Source organism: Castanea sativa, chromosome 9 (assembly GCF_040712315.1).
Source record: "Castanea sativa cultivar Marrone di Chiusa Pesio chromosome 9, ASM4071231v1".
Taxonomy (NCBI): domain Eukaryota; kingdom Viridiplantae; phylum Streptophyta; class Magnoliopsida; order Fagales; family Fagaceae; genus Castanea; species Castanea sativa.
Window position 1 is genome coordinate 23,665,957 of NC_134021.1, and position 15,429 is coordinate 23,681,385.

Sequence of the window (15,429 nt, forward strand, 5' to 3'; positions counted from 1 at the left end):
TTGGGTGGCATGCAATGGTGGAGGTGGTGGGGGTTGCAATTCTTAGGTTTCGATAATTGTGAGTGATGGTTTTTGGCGTTGAGATTGGTTGGATTTCCTATGGGTATTTTTTTTTGGGGTTAGCCATAGCTGAGGTTGGCGGTTATGGTTGGTAGGCATCAACTTGAGATCGGTTGGGTTTCCAATGAGTTCTTTTTTGGGTCTGCTATGGCTGAGATCAGTGGTAATTGATTAGATTTTCTGTGATTTTTTGGGGTTTGATATAACTTGATTGGTTGATTTTTTTTTTGGTTTGCTATGGTGGTGATCAATTATGGTTTTTTAGGTTATTGCTGTGGTAGAGACCAACAATGACTTTTTTGTTGTTGTTAGTGTGGTTTTTTTGGTTGAAATTATTTTATATCAGGAGTAATTTTCCCCCCTTGAGGTTTGGGGAAAAAGTGTTTTCCCTTTCAAGTTTGGATGGAGTGTCATTTTTCCAAACCTTAAAAGGGGGGAGTGTAATTGCCCCTTTATATTATATTAGTTTAATAGGTTGTATGTTGAAAGTAAAAAAAAAAAAAGAGATATAAGATGAATTTTAAAATAATGTGTTAAAATAAATAAAGTAGCTTTTAAAAATGTAAAATATGTTTTCTTTTTTTAAGATATCCGGAAGCTAATGATTATTACTATCCAAACGTGTTTATAAAAGTTGAAACAAAACTGTTGGTTTAAACTTCACAAAAAAAAAAAAAAAACTATATGCTAAACGTAAGGGCCTGTTTGGTTTGGAGCTAACTCAATTTTATATCTTAACACTCAAATCTCATTACTCAAACTCATTACCCAATTCTCATATCTTTGACTCAAAATTTTTCATAACTCTACTAGTAGTGCGTTTGGCTAGAAATTTAGTGGTATTTCAATTCAAAAACTCAATGTTAAGTAAAGTTATAGGACCCACAAAATTCAATGCTTAGAAAAATGCACAGCGACTACTGAAAGTACTCTCTCCACTTCACATCTTCATCTCTTTAAACAAAACTCAATCCCCTTCACATCTTCATCTCTTTAAACAAAACCCAACGACTACAACTAGAAAATAAAAGAAGAATGCAAAGTGAAAAAAATAAGTTCTGATCTCATAATATAAATCCAGAAAATGAAGCCAAAAGATCTCAGTTTAAGGATTTGGTGTTGATATTTGAAGCTCTAATCTCATGTCATAAACCCAGTAAATAGCACAAATATCACAAACCTAGAAAATACCCAAAAAAATTAAAATAATCTAGTTTGAAAATCAAAGCCAAGAATGCCCAGAAAAGACTATAACAACCTATCAAGAAAAAAGCAAGAAAAAAAATCGCTATGAAGAGATGAAGAAAAAAGAAAGAAAGAGAAAAAAAGAAGAAGCAGCTGCGAAGAAACAAAGAAAGAAAGAGAAAAGAAGAATGGCGCTGGACTGAAAAAGACAAAAAAAAAAGAGAGAGAGAAAACAAGGCGTGTGACCTAACAAGAAGAAAGGAAGGAAGAAAGCGAATAAAAAGAAAAGAAAAAAAGAAGAAAGAGAACTGATGTGACAAGCCTTTAGATGAGTCCCACTATTCATTTTTTGTAGATCTCTCATATTTTAGATTATGGGTGATGAAAACTAAGTTATATAAGTCAGTTTTTACCCAATCCAAACACCCTAATTGATTTGTGGCTCTAAAAGAGAAAGATCCAAGGAGGAGTCATGTACTATTTGGTTGTTTGAGTGGTCTCCAGCTCCACAGTGGCAAGTCACCTTTGGATTATATATATAGGAGAATGTTAACAAGCACCGGAGGGTGCTTGTTAAGGTTTTCCAATGTGGGTCCCACATAAATAAAAAAATTGAGTAAATTAGAGAAAAAGCATGACATGACTTGTAAGAAAAATTGGACAAATTTGCCCTTTTAATGTGGGACACGGTTGGCACTGGTAGGTAGGGCTGACCACGGGTCGAGTCTGATTGGGTTTGGGGTTGATTCGCATGTGATCCGATTGACTCGGGTGAACATAAAATGGACCCGCAACTGACCATATGTTCGGATCGAAATCGGCAACTCGGGTCATCGGTTGAGCGGGTCGGGGCCGTCAGGTAATATCAGGTTTGAAACAAAAGAAGAAAATAAAGAAATCACAACCCAAATAATACAGAAATCAAAACCCATAAGAACACAGACATGAAGAAATCAAGCCAAAAACACAGAATCAACACCAAAGGACACAGAGAAATCAAGCCAAAAGAACACAAAAATAAAAACCCAAAAAGGATAAAGAAATCAACACAAAGAACACAGAGAAATCAAAACCCAAAGGACATAAACCCAAACACAAACTACAAAAATCACATAGCACAAACAAGAATTCAGATCTATGGACTGAAATGAAGAAAGAAAGAGAGATATCACACTAAACCGGCACCACCATCACTCCCCTCACCCATCATCACCACATCATCACAAGATCAGTGCAAAATCTATAAAAAAATTACATTTTTTATAGACCCACCATCAGATGCACAAGATCAAAGGATATTTCAAGCAAATTAGAGGAGTCTTTGAGAGTTGGGTTTGAGTAGCTTGATGACAACGGCAGCAGCAATAGGAAAACTTGATGATGGTGGCAGCTGTAAGAAGGGTTAGGGTTAGGGATTTGAGAGAGAGAGAGATCAGAGAAGGAGAGAGCGTGAAAATATGAAACTGAAGGAGAGAGAGCGTAAAAATTTGAAAAATGAAAACTTCTCACGGGTTGGGTTTTTTGCCTTATTTTTAAACTTCTCATGGGTTGGGTCGGTTTCTATGGTTTATGAGTTGTGGAACCCGAAACCGAACTGAAAACCTGAAAATTTATCTCTAATTGACCCGCAACCGACCTGTTTTGAGAATCGGATCCACCTGTTGGTCTTCGGGTCGGACTAGGTCAGACGGGTGGGTCGAGTCTGACGGGTTGATGGGCAGCCCTATTGGTAGGGGGCATTTTTTTTTCGACAAAGTTGCCCTCTTAACACATTTCCCTCACTTTTACTTTTTATTTCCCACAAAATCTTATTTTACCAATATTTTACTATCCACTTTCTTTCACTTTACCAATATCAAACTAAATTTCTTCCCCTTTACCAATATCAAAGAGAAGAAGAGATGAAGAAATATCAATAAAGGATTGAAGAATAATTAAACAAGGTACCGCTATCGTATTTTATTTGATTCATAGTTATTTTTTTAAAAATAGGTTGAAATTAATATGTTGTTAATTTTTATATTTGATACATGTATATCGTAGCACTAATGGATGTGGATGTAGTTGCAAAAGATTGCTTTGACTTAAATGAACCACTTCATGAATGTATTATAATTTATTTGATTTATGATTTAGATTTCATTTATCATAGAATATTTTTAAACTCTTGTTTTTATATAGCACCCAAATCAATATGATGTTAATTTTTATTTCTAATACATGTATTATAGCATCAATGGATGGGAATGTAGTTGCAAGTAAGAGTCACTACTTTATTTATAAATTTACATTTCATTTATCATAGAATATGATGTTTATATTTTAAACTCTTGTTTTAATATAGCACCAATGGATGACAATGTAGATGCAAGTGAGACTCATTAATTTGTTCCAATGGATTGTTTTGAATTAAATGAATTATCTCAAGAAGGTATTATTATTTTCATTTATTTGTAATATATAATTCATATATCAAATAATATGATGTTGATTGTTTTTATTATTATTTTTTAATATAGCACAAGTTGACGATGATTTGATTGCAAGTGAAGTTCATGGAAGTGTTTCAAAGAATTGTGTTGCATTAAATGAGCTTCCAAATGATGGAAAAAATAATAATACTTATGGAGATGAAATAATTGATTAAAATGAATGTCCAATAGATAAAATGGGAGTTATTGAAGGACATGAAGATATAAATTCAATAGAAAATGAGTTTGAGCCTTTTGTTGGTTAATGTTTTCCTAGTGAAGAAAAAGCTTTCATTTTTTATAAAATTTATGCAAATCAATATGGTTTTACAATTTGAAAAGGTCGTATTGAGAAAAAAAAAAGGAGAAATAGTAAGATGTGATTTCTTTTGTCATCGACAAGGTAAACAACCACTAAAAATAGTAGATCCGTTTAAGGAGGAGCAATGAAATAGGAAGTCTTTAAAATAAGGATGTAAAGCTCATTTGAGTATCATTTTACGAAAGTTATTTGATATTTTTCCTCGAGAATGGCATGTCACTAAGTTTGTTGTAGACCATAATCATGATTTGTCCTCCCCTTTGGAAGTACAATTTCTTCCAGTCAATCGAGTTATCACTATAGACGATGAAAAACGTATTTTCTTATTGAAAGAAGATGGACTTTCAATTAGATAGGTAAAGCGTGTTATGGAACTTGAGAGGCATTTGAAATATGGACAACTTCCATTTTTTCAAAGGGATATTTGCAATCTTTATGTGAAAATGAGGAGGAAGAATGCAAAGAATGATGCCATAGATCTTTTACAATTTTGCAAAGTTGCTAAAGAAGAGAACTCTATATTCCAATATGCATTTACAACCAATGAAGAAAATAGATTGGAGCATATTTTTTGGTCACCTACTCATTGTTTTGATTGGTACCAAAAATATGAGATGTGGTTGTTTTTTATACTACTTATAAGGTGAATGCTTATGATATGCCTTTTGATATTTTTGTTGGTGTCAATAATCATGGAAAGACAATTCTCTTTGGTTGTGTACTTCTTCGAAATGAAACAACAAGTGTCTCTCAGTGGTTAATGAAGGTACATTCTTTGTTTTATAAATTTGTACAATTATTTTTTAAATTTTATTTGATTAATTAGTAGAACGTACATCCTTTGAAATACTTTCATGCTTTATTAAATTTGTACTTGATTAGCAAACTTTTGCGTTCTTAATGAAGAATCAACCCAAGGCAATTTTGACGGATCAAGATCTATGGATTACAGAGGCAATATCAAAAGAATTGCCGGCTACAAAGCATGCCTTTTGTCACGTCCCTGTCAGCCCATATATATAAAAAAAGAAAGAAAAAAAAGGTGAAAGGTCAGATTTTTGGAGTTCGCACGTGCCCCACCTAACCCCACTACTCATCATTCTCCACCAATCATTTTTCTCACTTATCTCTTCACTCTTTTGGCCGGCTCTCTCTTTTCTTTCTTTGATTTTCTTTCTTATCTCTTCACTTAAACACACACTCACCCGCTGGCCTCCTCTCCAAACCACACCATCTCACCGTCATTTTTTCGGCAAGATCACCCGAAAAATACTTAGGAACCCCTAAGCATATTCTTCATTTTTTTTGAGGTAAAAATTCCTAATCTTTTTTGTGGGTTTTACACTTTTGCTTGAGGTTATTTGTATTTAAGCTTTAATAATGATACCCATGTGATTTATGAGCATTGGAAGTGATATTTATGTGTTTTTATGTATGAGTTTTGTATTGGTGGAATTATTTGATGAATGGGTATATAATTTGTGCTAAAAATGGCTATTTAAGGTTTGTGTGTGGTGGAAAATTTAGGGGTTTTAAGTTATAACATGTGATGGTTGGTAAATTTAATTTTTCCATTGCCATTGGGTTTATTTGGAGTTAGTTGAAGTTCTAAATTTCTTGTCTTGGAGGATATTTTGATTTTTGCTTTCATGGGTCTCTTAATGATGTAGTGTAAATTTATGGAAGGTAGTCATAATGTTGGAGATGATCTTGAATGGGTTAACTCTATAAATTGGAGTCTATGCCTTGTGAATTAATTTGTTGAGATACTTTGGAAGTGGAATATGTTAATATTGATGAGGTTAAATACTAGGCTTGCCTAATTAAGTCTCTATTTGGCAATTCCAAAATTGTGGCTAGATACAATTTCAAGCTCTATGCTTATTGTGATAGGTTTACTTGATATTGTTTAGGTTCTAGCTAATCTTCTTGGAGCTTGGAGAATTAGGCTTTTGCAGTTGCGAGGTAAGTAGCTTCTTAATGAGATATTTTTGGAAAAATAACCATATTTCATAAATGATGTTCTTGGGTCAAACACGTTTTGGAAAATTATATATGGATATATGTTTTCTTAAAATTGTTGTGTTGTGACCCTATTACATATTATTATATATAAAAATGTATCATATTTGGTATTGCATTTGGGGAAAGGCATGAATTGTTGATATGGAAAAATGAGCATCTTTTATTTAATCTTTGGTAAGGAAATTATGTATTTTATGGTATATTAGAAAATTTAAAGATGTTTATCTTGTCTTGTTATGTGGGAAATTGATAGAAAATCTCTTGACAAGAATGAAGTTGAAAACCTTACAAACTTTGTGGAAGTTAAATTATTTAAGATTTTTCTGAAACTACCTGGTTATAAACTATGTATTTGAAAGGAAATGTATACCTGTGAGTTTTATGTGGTTTTAACACCATGCCATGTGTGATTTTCCGGTGATCATTCAATTTGGTTTTCGTAGTCTTTGTGACAACGGAATCAACCTAGGTTAGTATTCTTTCGCTTTGGACAATGCGTTCTTCCTTGCTGTTCATGGGGGGAAGAGATTCCTTGATTGTGTGTGGGTGAGGCTGTTGTCCATAGGGCCAAAAGACCACATGCAAAAGATGTCCTATTTGACGCGCTCTCTCTGCTGCTCATGTGGGGAGAGAAAAAGCTTGAGGGTATGGGTGAGACTGCTGTCCATGGGGCCAAGAGTCTGCATACCAGAGAGGACAATATCATGCTAGTTGTGAATGGGTGGATCTCCTGACCGATCTATGTGGTAGTGTGGTATATTTGTGATAAATTGCCGTATGTCAGATTTTATTGTTTTGGAAATTATATTGTTAATGCTCACAGATTATAGTATATAGTTTCAATGTATTTACTTTGAGAAATTTTATGTTTTATTATTTAATCATTCTTGTCATATTATTATAATTGAAGATGAAACTTGCATTTCCCCCACCCCCATTAATTATGCTACTTACTGGGCTGTGTCTCATCCTATTATTTTTATAAACTTTTCAAAGTAGGCAACAATATCTTGAGACAGCTTTTTTGGTGGCTAATAGTAGTTAGACTAACTACTGATGGAGGCTGAACTTTTATAATGGAGTTATTTGATGTTGTACATCTTAGAATAGACTTGACTTTTTTTTTTTTTTTTTTTTGGTATATTATAGTGGTTGTGACTGTATTCCCATTGATGGGACAAGCTGTTGATACGTAATTGTTATTCAGACCTCTATTCTTTTGTGGCCAATGGTCTTTGTAATTAATACTTAGAGCTTTGACTTACTTTGAGAGTATATTCAATGGAATTATTATGATAATTCTTGATGTTAATACTTGATAGGATTTATGTGGATTGAATTGTCAAAAAGTAAAAATTTACAGGTGCGTGACACCTTTTGTATATATATGACATATTACCGCTAAATTTAGTGGTTGGTTTACATCAATACGAAATATTCAAATTGGTGCATGGACTTTTATAAGTTATACAAGTTAGAGTCATGTGAAGATTTTGACAATCAATGGCTTCAAGTTACGACAAAATATGACATGATGCTCTCTAAAAAATATGTAATTAATTTATATCAAATCAAGCATTTTTGGGTACCATGTTACCTTCATGGGCTTTCTTTTTGGTGGAATGACAACAACCGGAAGATCGGAAAGTACAAATGAATTTATTAAACAGTTTGTTAGTTCTCACACAAACTTGATCCAACTCATCAAACAAGTAAGTCATTATTTACCATTGATTTCTTTTGTTGTATAATTTTTTTGTTGTTAATATTTGTAGTCTTCATGTGTCATACAAAAGTTTTTAATTTATTTTACTATTTGTAATTTTAGGTTGATCTTGCCATTGAAGATATTGAGCAAACACAATCACATGATACGGTGTTGGAGACATATAGAGGTTCTTCTTTAAGATCAATGTCACCGTTAGAAGACCAAGCACATAATGTTTTGATGCCCTATGCTTTCAAGATTTTTCAAGAGGAATTTGGGAGAGCAACACAATATTCGGTGCTTCAAGAAAATGGTATTGAATTTGTGCTACAATATTATAAAGATGAAACTAGTCAAAGGCACAAAGTATTATGGGATGGTAAGATGACATATTGTAGTTACAAGAATTTTGAATTTTGAATTTTGGGGTATACTTTGTTGTCATGTACTTAGTGTATTCCTCCATAAAGATTGTTACCAAATTCCATCCTTGTATTTGCCACCACATTGGTGTCGTGAAGCATCATTAAGTGAAAAGGAATTGCTAGTGTTGGACGATGAAAATTTAGTGGACAAGGAAAATATGGTTGATGCTAATATTAATGATATGATTGATGATAATTGCTTCATTAATTGTCCTCCACTCTCAAAGACAAAAGGTCGTCCGAAGCAAAAACGAATGAAAAAGACAAAAGAAGTCTTGTGGCCTTTGCAAGCATGTTGGCCATAACATCTTAACATGTCTGGAGAAAGATAATTGTACTTCCTCAAATGGTGCGGAAAAAAGAAAAAAAATGTACTTCAAGTGAAATTGGATCGAATCCAATATTTTCTTTGAAATGTTAGGCATAAACTCTTGAGCTTGTAAAAGAAAAAAATTATGACAATATTGTGTTTGTTAATTTTGACAATATTATGTCATTGGACAATATTAATTTTGACAATATAATGTCTTTGTTAATTTTGACGCTTCTCTTGTTTTTTTTTGGTTTTACATTTCCATTTTGACAATATTATGCTAGTGAATATTCCCATTATCATTTTCAATATTATGTCATTGTACTAAAACACTTCTTTCTACCTTTTTTTATTTTTTATTTTTTATAATGAATTTACTTAATTTTTTATCAGGGACTCAATAAATACTAATTTAAATAAAATATTCTTGAAGAAATTTAAATCATGCTTAAATTGCGCATTTATAAGGGATTCAAACCTAAACTCTAATCCATGGTGATATTACATTGTTAGTCCCTAATATTTATCTACTAGTGCTTTCGTCCCTAAAGTATTAAGTGAATGTTATTGGTCTTTAAAGTATCAGCTTAGACAACTTAATGTATTTGTTATTGTTTTAACTTTCTTTTTTGGTGTACCCATAACATAAACAATTCAATCAAAATTAGTATTTTTCTTCGGGTTGAGAAGTATTTTCAATTCTACCCACCATAGTCAGGTTGAAAAAAGATCTAACCCAACCTAGCCCACCTAGATCGGGTTGGAATTAAAAAAAAAAATAATTAAGCATTCAAACAACACTGATACAAATAAGAGCAAATTTAGAACCTAATAAGCCTGAGCCTACTACCAAACTAACACAAACTATTTTATTAGTGCTTCAAAGTTAGTAGGATATCAGATAGCTCTATCCTAACTCAGTTGATAAATAAAAGAATAAATAATAAAATTATATAATATATTTTTTAAATATATATTAAATATAGGTGGGTCGGGTTAGGCAAATTTACTGACTCGCCAACCTCTAAAAACTGACCCAAACCAATAGGTTAGGTAGAATTGGATCTGTTTTGGCGGATCAACGACTTGGTTGCACACCCCTAGCCTCTTATAGCAGAATAAATAAAGGGTAAAGAGTTGAAAAAGAAAATTTAAGATTTGAGTTTCCTCTTGTGAATTTATGTTCTCTTATCCTTCCTTATTTGTTTGGTTACAAATCTTCATTAATGGTAGATAAAAAAAATATTAATGTCACTAGTAGATCCAGATGAGAACCAATAACAACTTATTACGTAAGCTTTATTATGAAATTGTTATGAAAATATTGTGTAAATAGCACAAATTTTTTTTCTAAAGAAAAATATCACTAATTTAAAAAGTTTGGAGATACAATAAAGGACAAAGTTCAGCTAAAAAACTAGTTGTAGCTTAAGACTACAACTTTACTCAATAAAATAAATATTACTACATATTTTGAAAATCTAATCATTGAATTACATGTGCTACATGTTCTTAATACATGTGCCAAATTTTGTATCAATCAATATTATTCACTATATGATCTATAAGCTTATATATTATGCATAATTGTTTTTAAGGAAATAAAGTGCATATATTATGCATAATTTTAAACCACAAAAACTTGAAATTTAAAATTTATTGATGACATAACTATTGATCTTAAAAATATAAGAAGAAGATGTAATTTAATAGTGAATTTGTCAAAATTCACCTCCAATAAAAAGATATTACAACAAATTTTGTAATCTATGGTTACAACCAATTATGTGGCTAAATTTTGTCCTACAATAAAACGTGACAATATTTTCACAATATTTTTTGTTTTTTGTTGTGGTCAATCCTAATATAATATTTATTAATTTATTTAATTTTGTCTTCACATACGAAAGATTTGAAACTCAACTGTTGGGAAAATTTTGTGATAATTTGTTGTATTGTACTACAATTTGTAATTTTTATTTTGTAAGATTCCTTCTATGATAGACACGTATCCCAGAGTTTTGTTGTTCCATAAATCACATCTCATCTCATTAGCAGCAAGAATCAAGTCATTGAGAGTTTTTCCTCATTTTCACCAATTTTAGTAAGTGTTTAGAAACAACCAAATTTTCACCTATTACTTTTAGATCGTTCTCCATCACATGTACCATTGAGTGGGTCAGGACTTAAATCCAAATGATACAAAACGTTAGGAGTATGGATGAAAATTTTAAAACTTTTAAGGGATAAAGTAAAAATTAATTACTCTAAAATTTATGGGTGTAAATTGCAATTTAGTCAAGAATAAATTTATAGACAGATTCAAGAAAAAAAAAAAAATCAGATGTATATTAATGGCCCAAATAATACGTAATGCATGCAGAATTACAGAACTGGAAAAAGACACCGGCATTGATTATATATAGAAGCTTAAATTTAAGTAAGTACACCAAGAAGTTAAGGAAACAACTTTTTGCCCACTTAATTAACAGGTTCTAAAAGAAGAAACAGAAGTAACATTGTTTTTAAACTGACTAGTTTCAGGACTTGACTGGTGATTACATGTATAAAAAGATGAATGGTGTTTAGCTACACATTCCTCTTCCCTTCATGACATGCCTCCAAAGACCTGGAATATGGACATTCGTGATATAATCTCTCCAATCTATGCCGCACACATCAAACCCAAATTTTATCTTCTCTTCTTCGGACATGCTTTCCATCAATCTTTGAGTATTGCTGTTATCAAACCTGTTTCGCAGTTGTTAGTTAGAAGTGTGTACTAAACCTTTTTTTTTTTCCACATGATATGTGCTCCTTGATTTTCTAGTTAAAAATGTGTTTGATTGACTTTAATGTCATGTAAAAGTCACAGTGCGCTGTCACTAGTTACTTACCTTCCACCATAGAATGTGTATGGCTCGTATATGTTTGCTAGGTACTTCGCTTGTTCTACTGATTTTCTGCAGATAGTTTCGAGTTTCTGAGACAATTTCCCTTTTGAAGGGGGTATAGTTGTCAACCCACTTCGCTGAATAGCATCTCCCCATAGGTGAGTGGAGAATTCTTCCATGGAACTAAATAGCTTCATAGATGGAACTTTGATTGGCCTACCCTTTGAGTCCACGCACGGAGATGAATTGTAGTATTCATAAAGCAGTTTCGCCAGGTCATTGAAAACTAGTGGATTTACAACAGATGAAGCAATCTGGTATACATTGATGTCTTGTTTTTGGGCCACTCCATGCTTTGCTATGGCTGCCAGGGTTGCATTAACAACCATGTCTGCTGGGACCTGCAAGCATTCATGTCAAGGGAACAACTTGTTAATGACCACAATTACGAGTTACATGAATTGAATTGAACTCGTAAACTTTATGCTTCACACGTCTGTTAACCTCTTTTCCCTGACTATAATGAACCAGGCAGCCGAGCCAAAATCACAACAAATTCATATCTTCTAGTTTAATAATACAACTATTCACATTTTCTCAAAAAAGATACAAAATATTTGCTTACTACATCGAGTACTCCATTTGCGTCAACCAAGAAACCTGTGAGCAGCCCTTTTCCATAGTATAACACTATAGGATCCATCATCCTGTGAGATAGCTTGTATCAGAGCCAATTACTTTTTGCGTTCTATAGGTTAATACAAATTCTGAATAGGACATAAGTACCTATTTCCTTCCATCCATCCAGGGAATGGCTCTTTGCAAGTGCTCTCAATTACGCTAGGTCGAATAATAACAACTGGTATTTCTCCTCTCAATTTGTCGATCATCATTTCTCCCATAGCCTTTGTGAACACATAAGTATCTTGCCATCCATATCTTTTGGCCCTGATAAATTAACAACTATCTTCACATTAGAAATCCAAAAAGTGAAGTATTAATTTTGCACTAAAATTATTTCTCTTTCCTCAGAAAAAAAAAAAAGTACTAAAGAGCAAAGAAGAGAGAAGTAACTCATCACCTTTCTAGACCTAACTCTTTCATCTTTTGAGCCACTGACTTGACTTCATAAGCTTCCATGAAATCTGAAGCCAACTTTATTTCACCTTCGATGTCCAATGTAGGGAAGGGTCTTGATGAAATTTCTGAAAGTTCCCTTGCTATAGTATCACCAACACTGAATGGCCTTTCCATAATTTGTCCTTGTCTTTGACCATTAACATAAGCTGTATATGAAGAAATGAATATATGCTTAACACAAAATAAGATATGTGCTCCAAACAGACCCTTAAAAATCATTCTAGTCCGTCCCCATATATGCCTTTCATTTTTTTTTTCTTTTTTTATTTGGCTGAATATTTTGACTTACCTGTTGATACTTGCAAGAAGAGCTTTAGTTTCTTGCACTTCTTTGCAAAGCCCATCAGGTGGCATGGTCCTCTTGTGTTGATATCTATAGCAACGTCATATCTGCATGCAGTACCATAATTTCAAAATTCTATAATAACATAAATTGAAAAATTACAAGGTTATATGAACTTCTAATAAAGAAAGGTCATAACCTTTCATCAAACGCTGTATTAGCTGCAGAATTTACAATTACGTCGACTTCTTTTGCAATAAAATCTGCTGAATCTTCATCGAAGCCAAGATTAGATTCACAGATATTCCCAACCACAGGAACTAGCTTGCTCAACATGAAGGATTGGTAGGATTTTCCGTGGGTCTGTCGGAGACGCTTGAAAAGCTCAGCATTTATGATCTGAAACACAACAAAAAGAAATTTATCAAATTGATCATTAAAAAAATGAACCTTTATCAGAGGGCATTATAAAGAACGTACTTCACTTTTCAATCTTTCCAGAGCTGATTCCTTGTTTTTTGCCTTTATCAAAAGAAAAATTTTACCAACATCGGGCTCTGTCCTTAAAATCTTCTCAATAAGAACTGATTTTTTTGAAGAGAAGAAAACACATGTTATTATCAATCGATGACCAAAAAAACCTTAATACGCATAAACAAAGTTCATGGAAAATGCCTTAAAACATATATACCTTTTGCCAGAAATCCAGTTCCACCAGTGATAAGAAATCCCTTCCCTCTAAGAAATTTGACAATTCCAATACCATCATGCATCTCTACCAAAGAGGTGGTTGGTCCTCCATATGGCACCAAATCCTTCACTGCAATCTCAGCCTGGCTATTTCCATTTGGGGACAAAATCAAGCTACCTGCATCTCTCAAAGCTGCACTATGATCCGTGCTCACTAATGCAGCTCTCTCGGTAAAAACCGAAGAAATCCCACTAGGCTTTACCACATTACCACTCTCTTGGCAATACACCACACTCCTCTTCCTCCTCAAGAAGCACTGGTCACGCTTTTCGGGTATTCTTAAGAGTTTAATCGGTGCAACTGAGGAAGAATTGAGGAACAAAGCCTCCATCATTTTCCAAGAAATGTGGAATATTTGCAGAGGAAACAAAAAAAGGGAGGGTAAGGAACTAGAAGTTGTGCTGTTTAAAATGGTTGGCTTAAAACCTTAGCTAAACACTTCCTGACTAAAAAGACAAGCAAGTAAACTAACAAAGCTTTATAAGAGAAGAGATGGTGTTTAGTTTGGTTTTAAAGAGAACAAGAGAGGGGTGTGAGAGAGAAAGAGAGGTGGGGTCGATTTAAGGGAGAAGGAGATGAGGGTTAGGTAAATTTGGATACTCATTTTGTAAAGCATTTTTCTATATGACATGGCTCTCTTTTTGCCACCCCCTTTACGCTTCTCACCAACGGCTAAGATGGTGGTAAACTCTCTTTCTTCCACCTCTTTAATTTACTTCTTTAGTAAATATGCATTTTTGTTTTTTGTGTGCGCTAAAACTTTTAGTGGAAAATATTTGGGGAGAAAGAGTGTGAGAGTCAAGGAGTGTGTCATGGATATTTGCACTAGCTAGGTATTTTTGGACTAGGCTAGCTTCCCATTTGCTTAGCAAAAAGATGATCAAGTGACATTAAAGGCATAGTAGAGTCTAGCTGAATTGAAAAGATTGTGATATTATTACTCATAAGTTGGAACATGGCTCAAATCCAAATTTTGATTAATTTTATTTTGATCCTATAATTTTTTTTTTCATTGAGCATGAAATTAATTGATACTATATATATTTCAAAAGAACAGAGACCATTTGATTACAAATTAAGGCTAATGGTATCATGAATGACATTCAGGTCAGGCTTCTGTGAGTGTGTGGGGACAAAATTGAGAGAAAATTCAATTAAATTCTAAATTGAAGTCTAATTTTTTGCCATATGTCTTATCTAATTTTTAAATTTTTGTGTCAAGCAAATTATTAGGTGCAAAAGTAAAAGAGTCTAAGTTCAATTAGATTCTAAATTGAATTTTAAATTGGAATTCAATTAAAATCTAATATTTTATAATGTGTCTTATCTAGTCTAAACTTTTAAATTTTTGTGTCAAGTAAGTTAATTTAGTGTAAAAGTTTGATTTCAATTAGAGTTTACTTTTGTGTGACGTTTTCCATCTAATTTAATTTTGTTAAATTTTTGTGTCAAGTGAGTTAATTTAGTGTAGAAAACAAGAAGTCCAATATAAATAACCTAGGTAATATATATATATATATATATATATATATATATATATATATATATATATATATATATATATTTAAAATCAAAGCTTAGAGAAAATTTGATTAGAATCAAAATTAGATTTTGCCTTTGTTAGCTTTTCATACAAATTAAATTGTTTATATTTTTGTTGTTATTTTTTTCTTAGACTAATGAGTATATTTTTTATACAGTTTCTATTTAGACATTTTATATATGAAGATCTTGAACATAATAAACTGTAATTGAGTTAAACGATCCCAAGCACCTATCTCTGTTTAATTTAGGAGATACTATTGGACCAATTTATTCTTTTATTTTGTGTTGTATTTAGTCGAATTTCACA

At 32.5% G+C, this 15,429-nt stretch overlaps 1 protein-coding gene and 1 long non-coding RNA gene across 3 annotated transcripts; one reads left to right on the top strand and one right to left on the bottom strand.

The window, feature by feature from the left end:
* Nucleotides 1-5,185: 5,185 nt before the first annotated feature.
* LOC142609677 (uncharacterized) lies at nucleotides 5,186-8,727 on the top strand. 2 transcript variants are annotated; one of them, XR_012839653.1, is made up of 4 exons: nucleotides 5,186-5,348; nucleotides 5,952-6,003; nucleotides 6,507-7,775; nucleotides 7,892-8,727. It is a non-coding gene; the product is annotated as an uncharacterized LOC142609677 (long non-coding RNA). The 2 variants fall into 2 exon arrangements; XR_012839652.1 differs by having other exon boundaries at nucleotides 6,507-8,392.
* Nucleotides 8,728-11,063: 2,336 nt separating this feature from the next.
* LOC142609466 (fatty acyl-CoA reductase 2, chloroplastic) lies at nucleotides 11,064-13,911 on the bottom strand. Its single transcript, XM_075781052.1, has 9 exons — nucleotides 13,518-13,911; nucleotides 13,307-13,410; nucleotides 13,026-13,225; nucleotides 12,833-12,933; nucleotides 12,485-12,689; nucleotides 12,190-12,351; nucleotides 12,029-12,110; nucleotides 11,407-11,804; nucleotides 11,064-11,260 (listed from the first exon to the last, which is right to left on the bottom strand). Exons 1-9 carry the CDS (start codon nucleotides 13,909-13,911, stop codon nucleotides 11,095-11,097), a joined length of 1,812 nt encoding a protein of 603 aa, XP_075637167.1. The 3' UTR covers nucleotides 11,064-11,094.
* Between the last annotated feature and the right edge of the window lie 1,518 nt (nucleotides 13,912-15,429).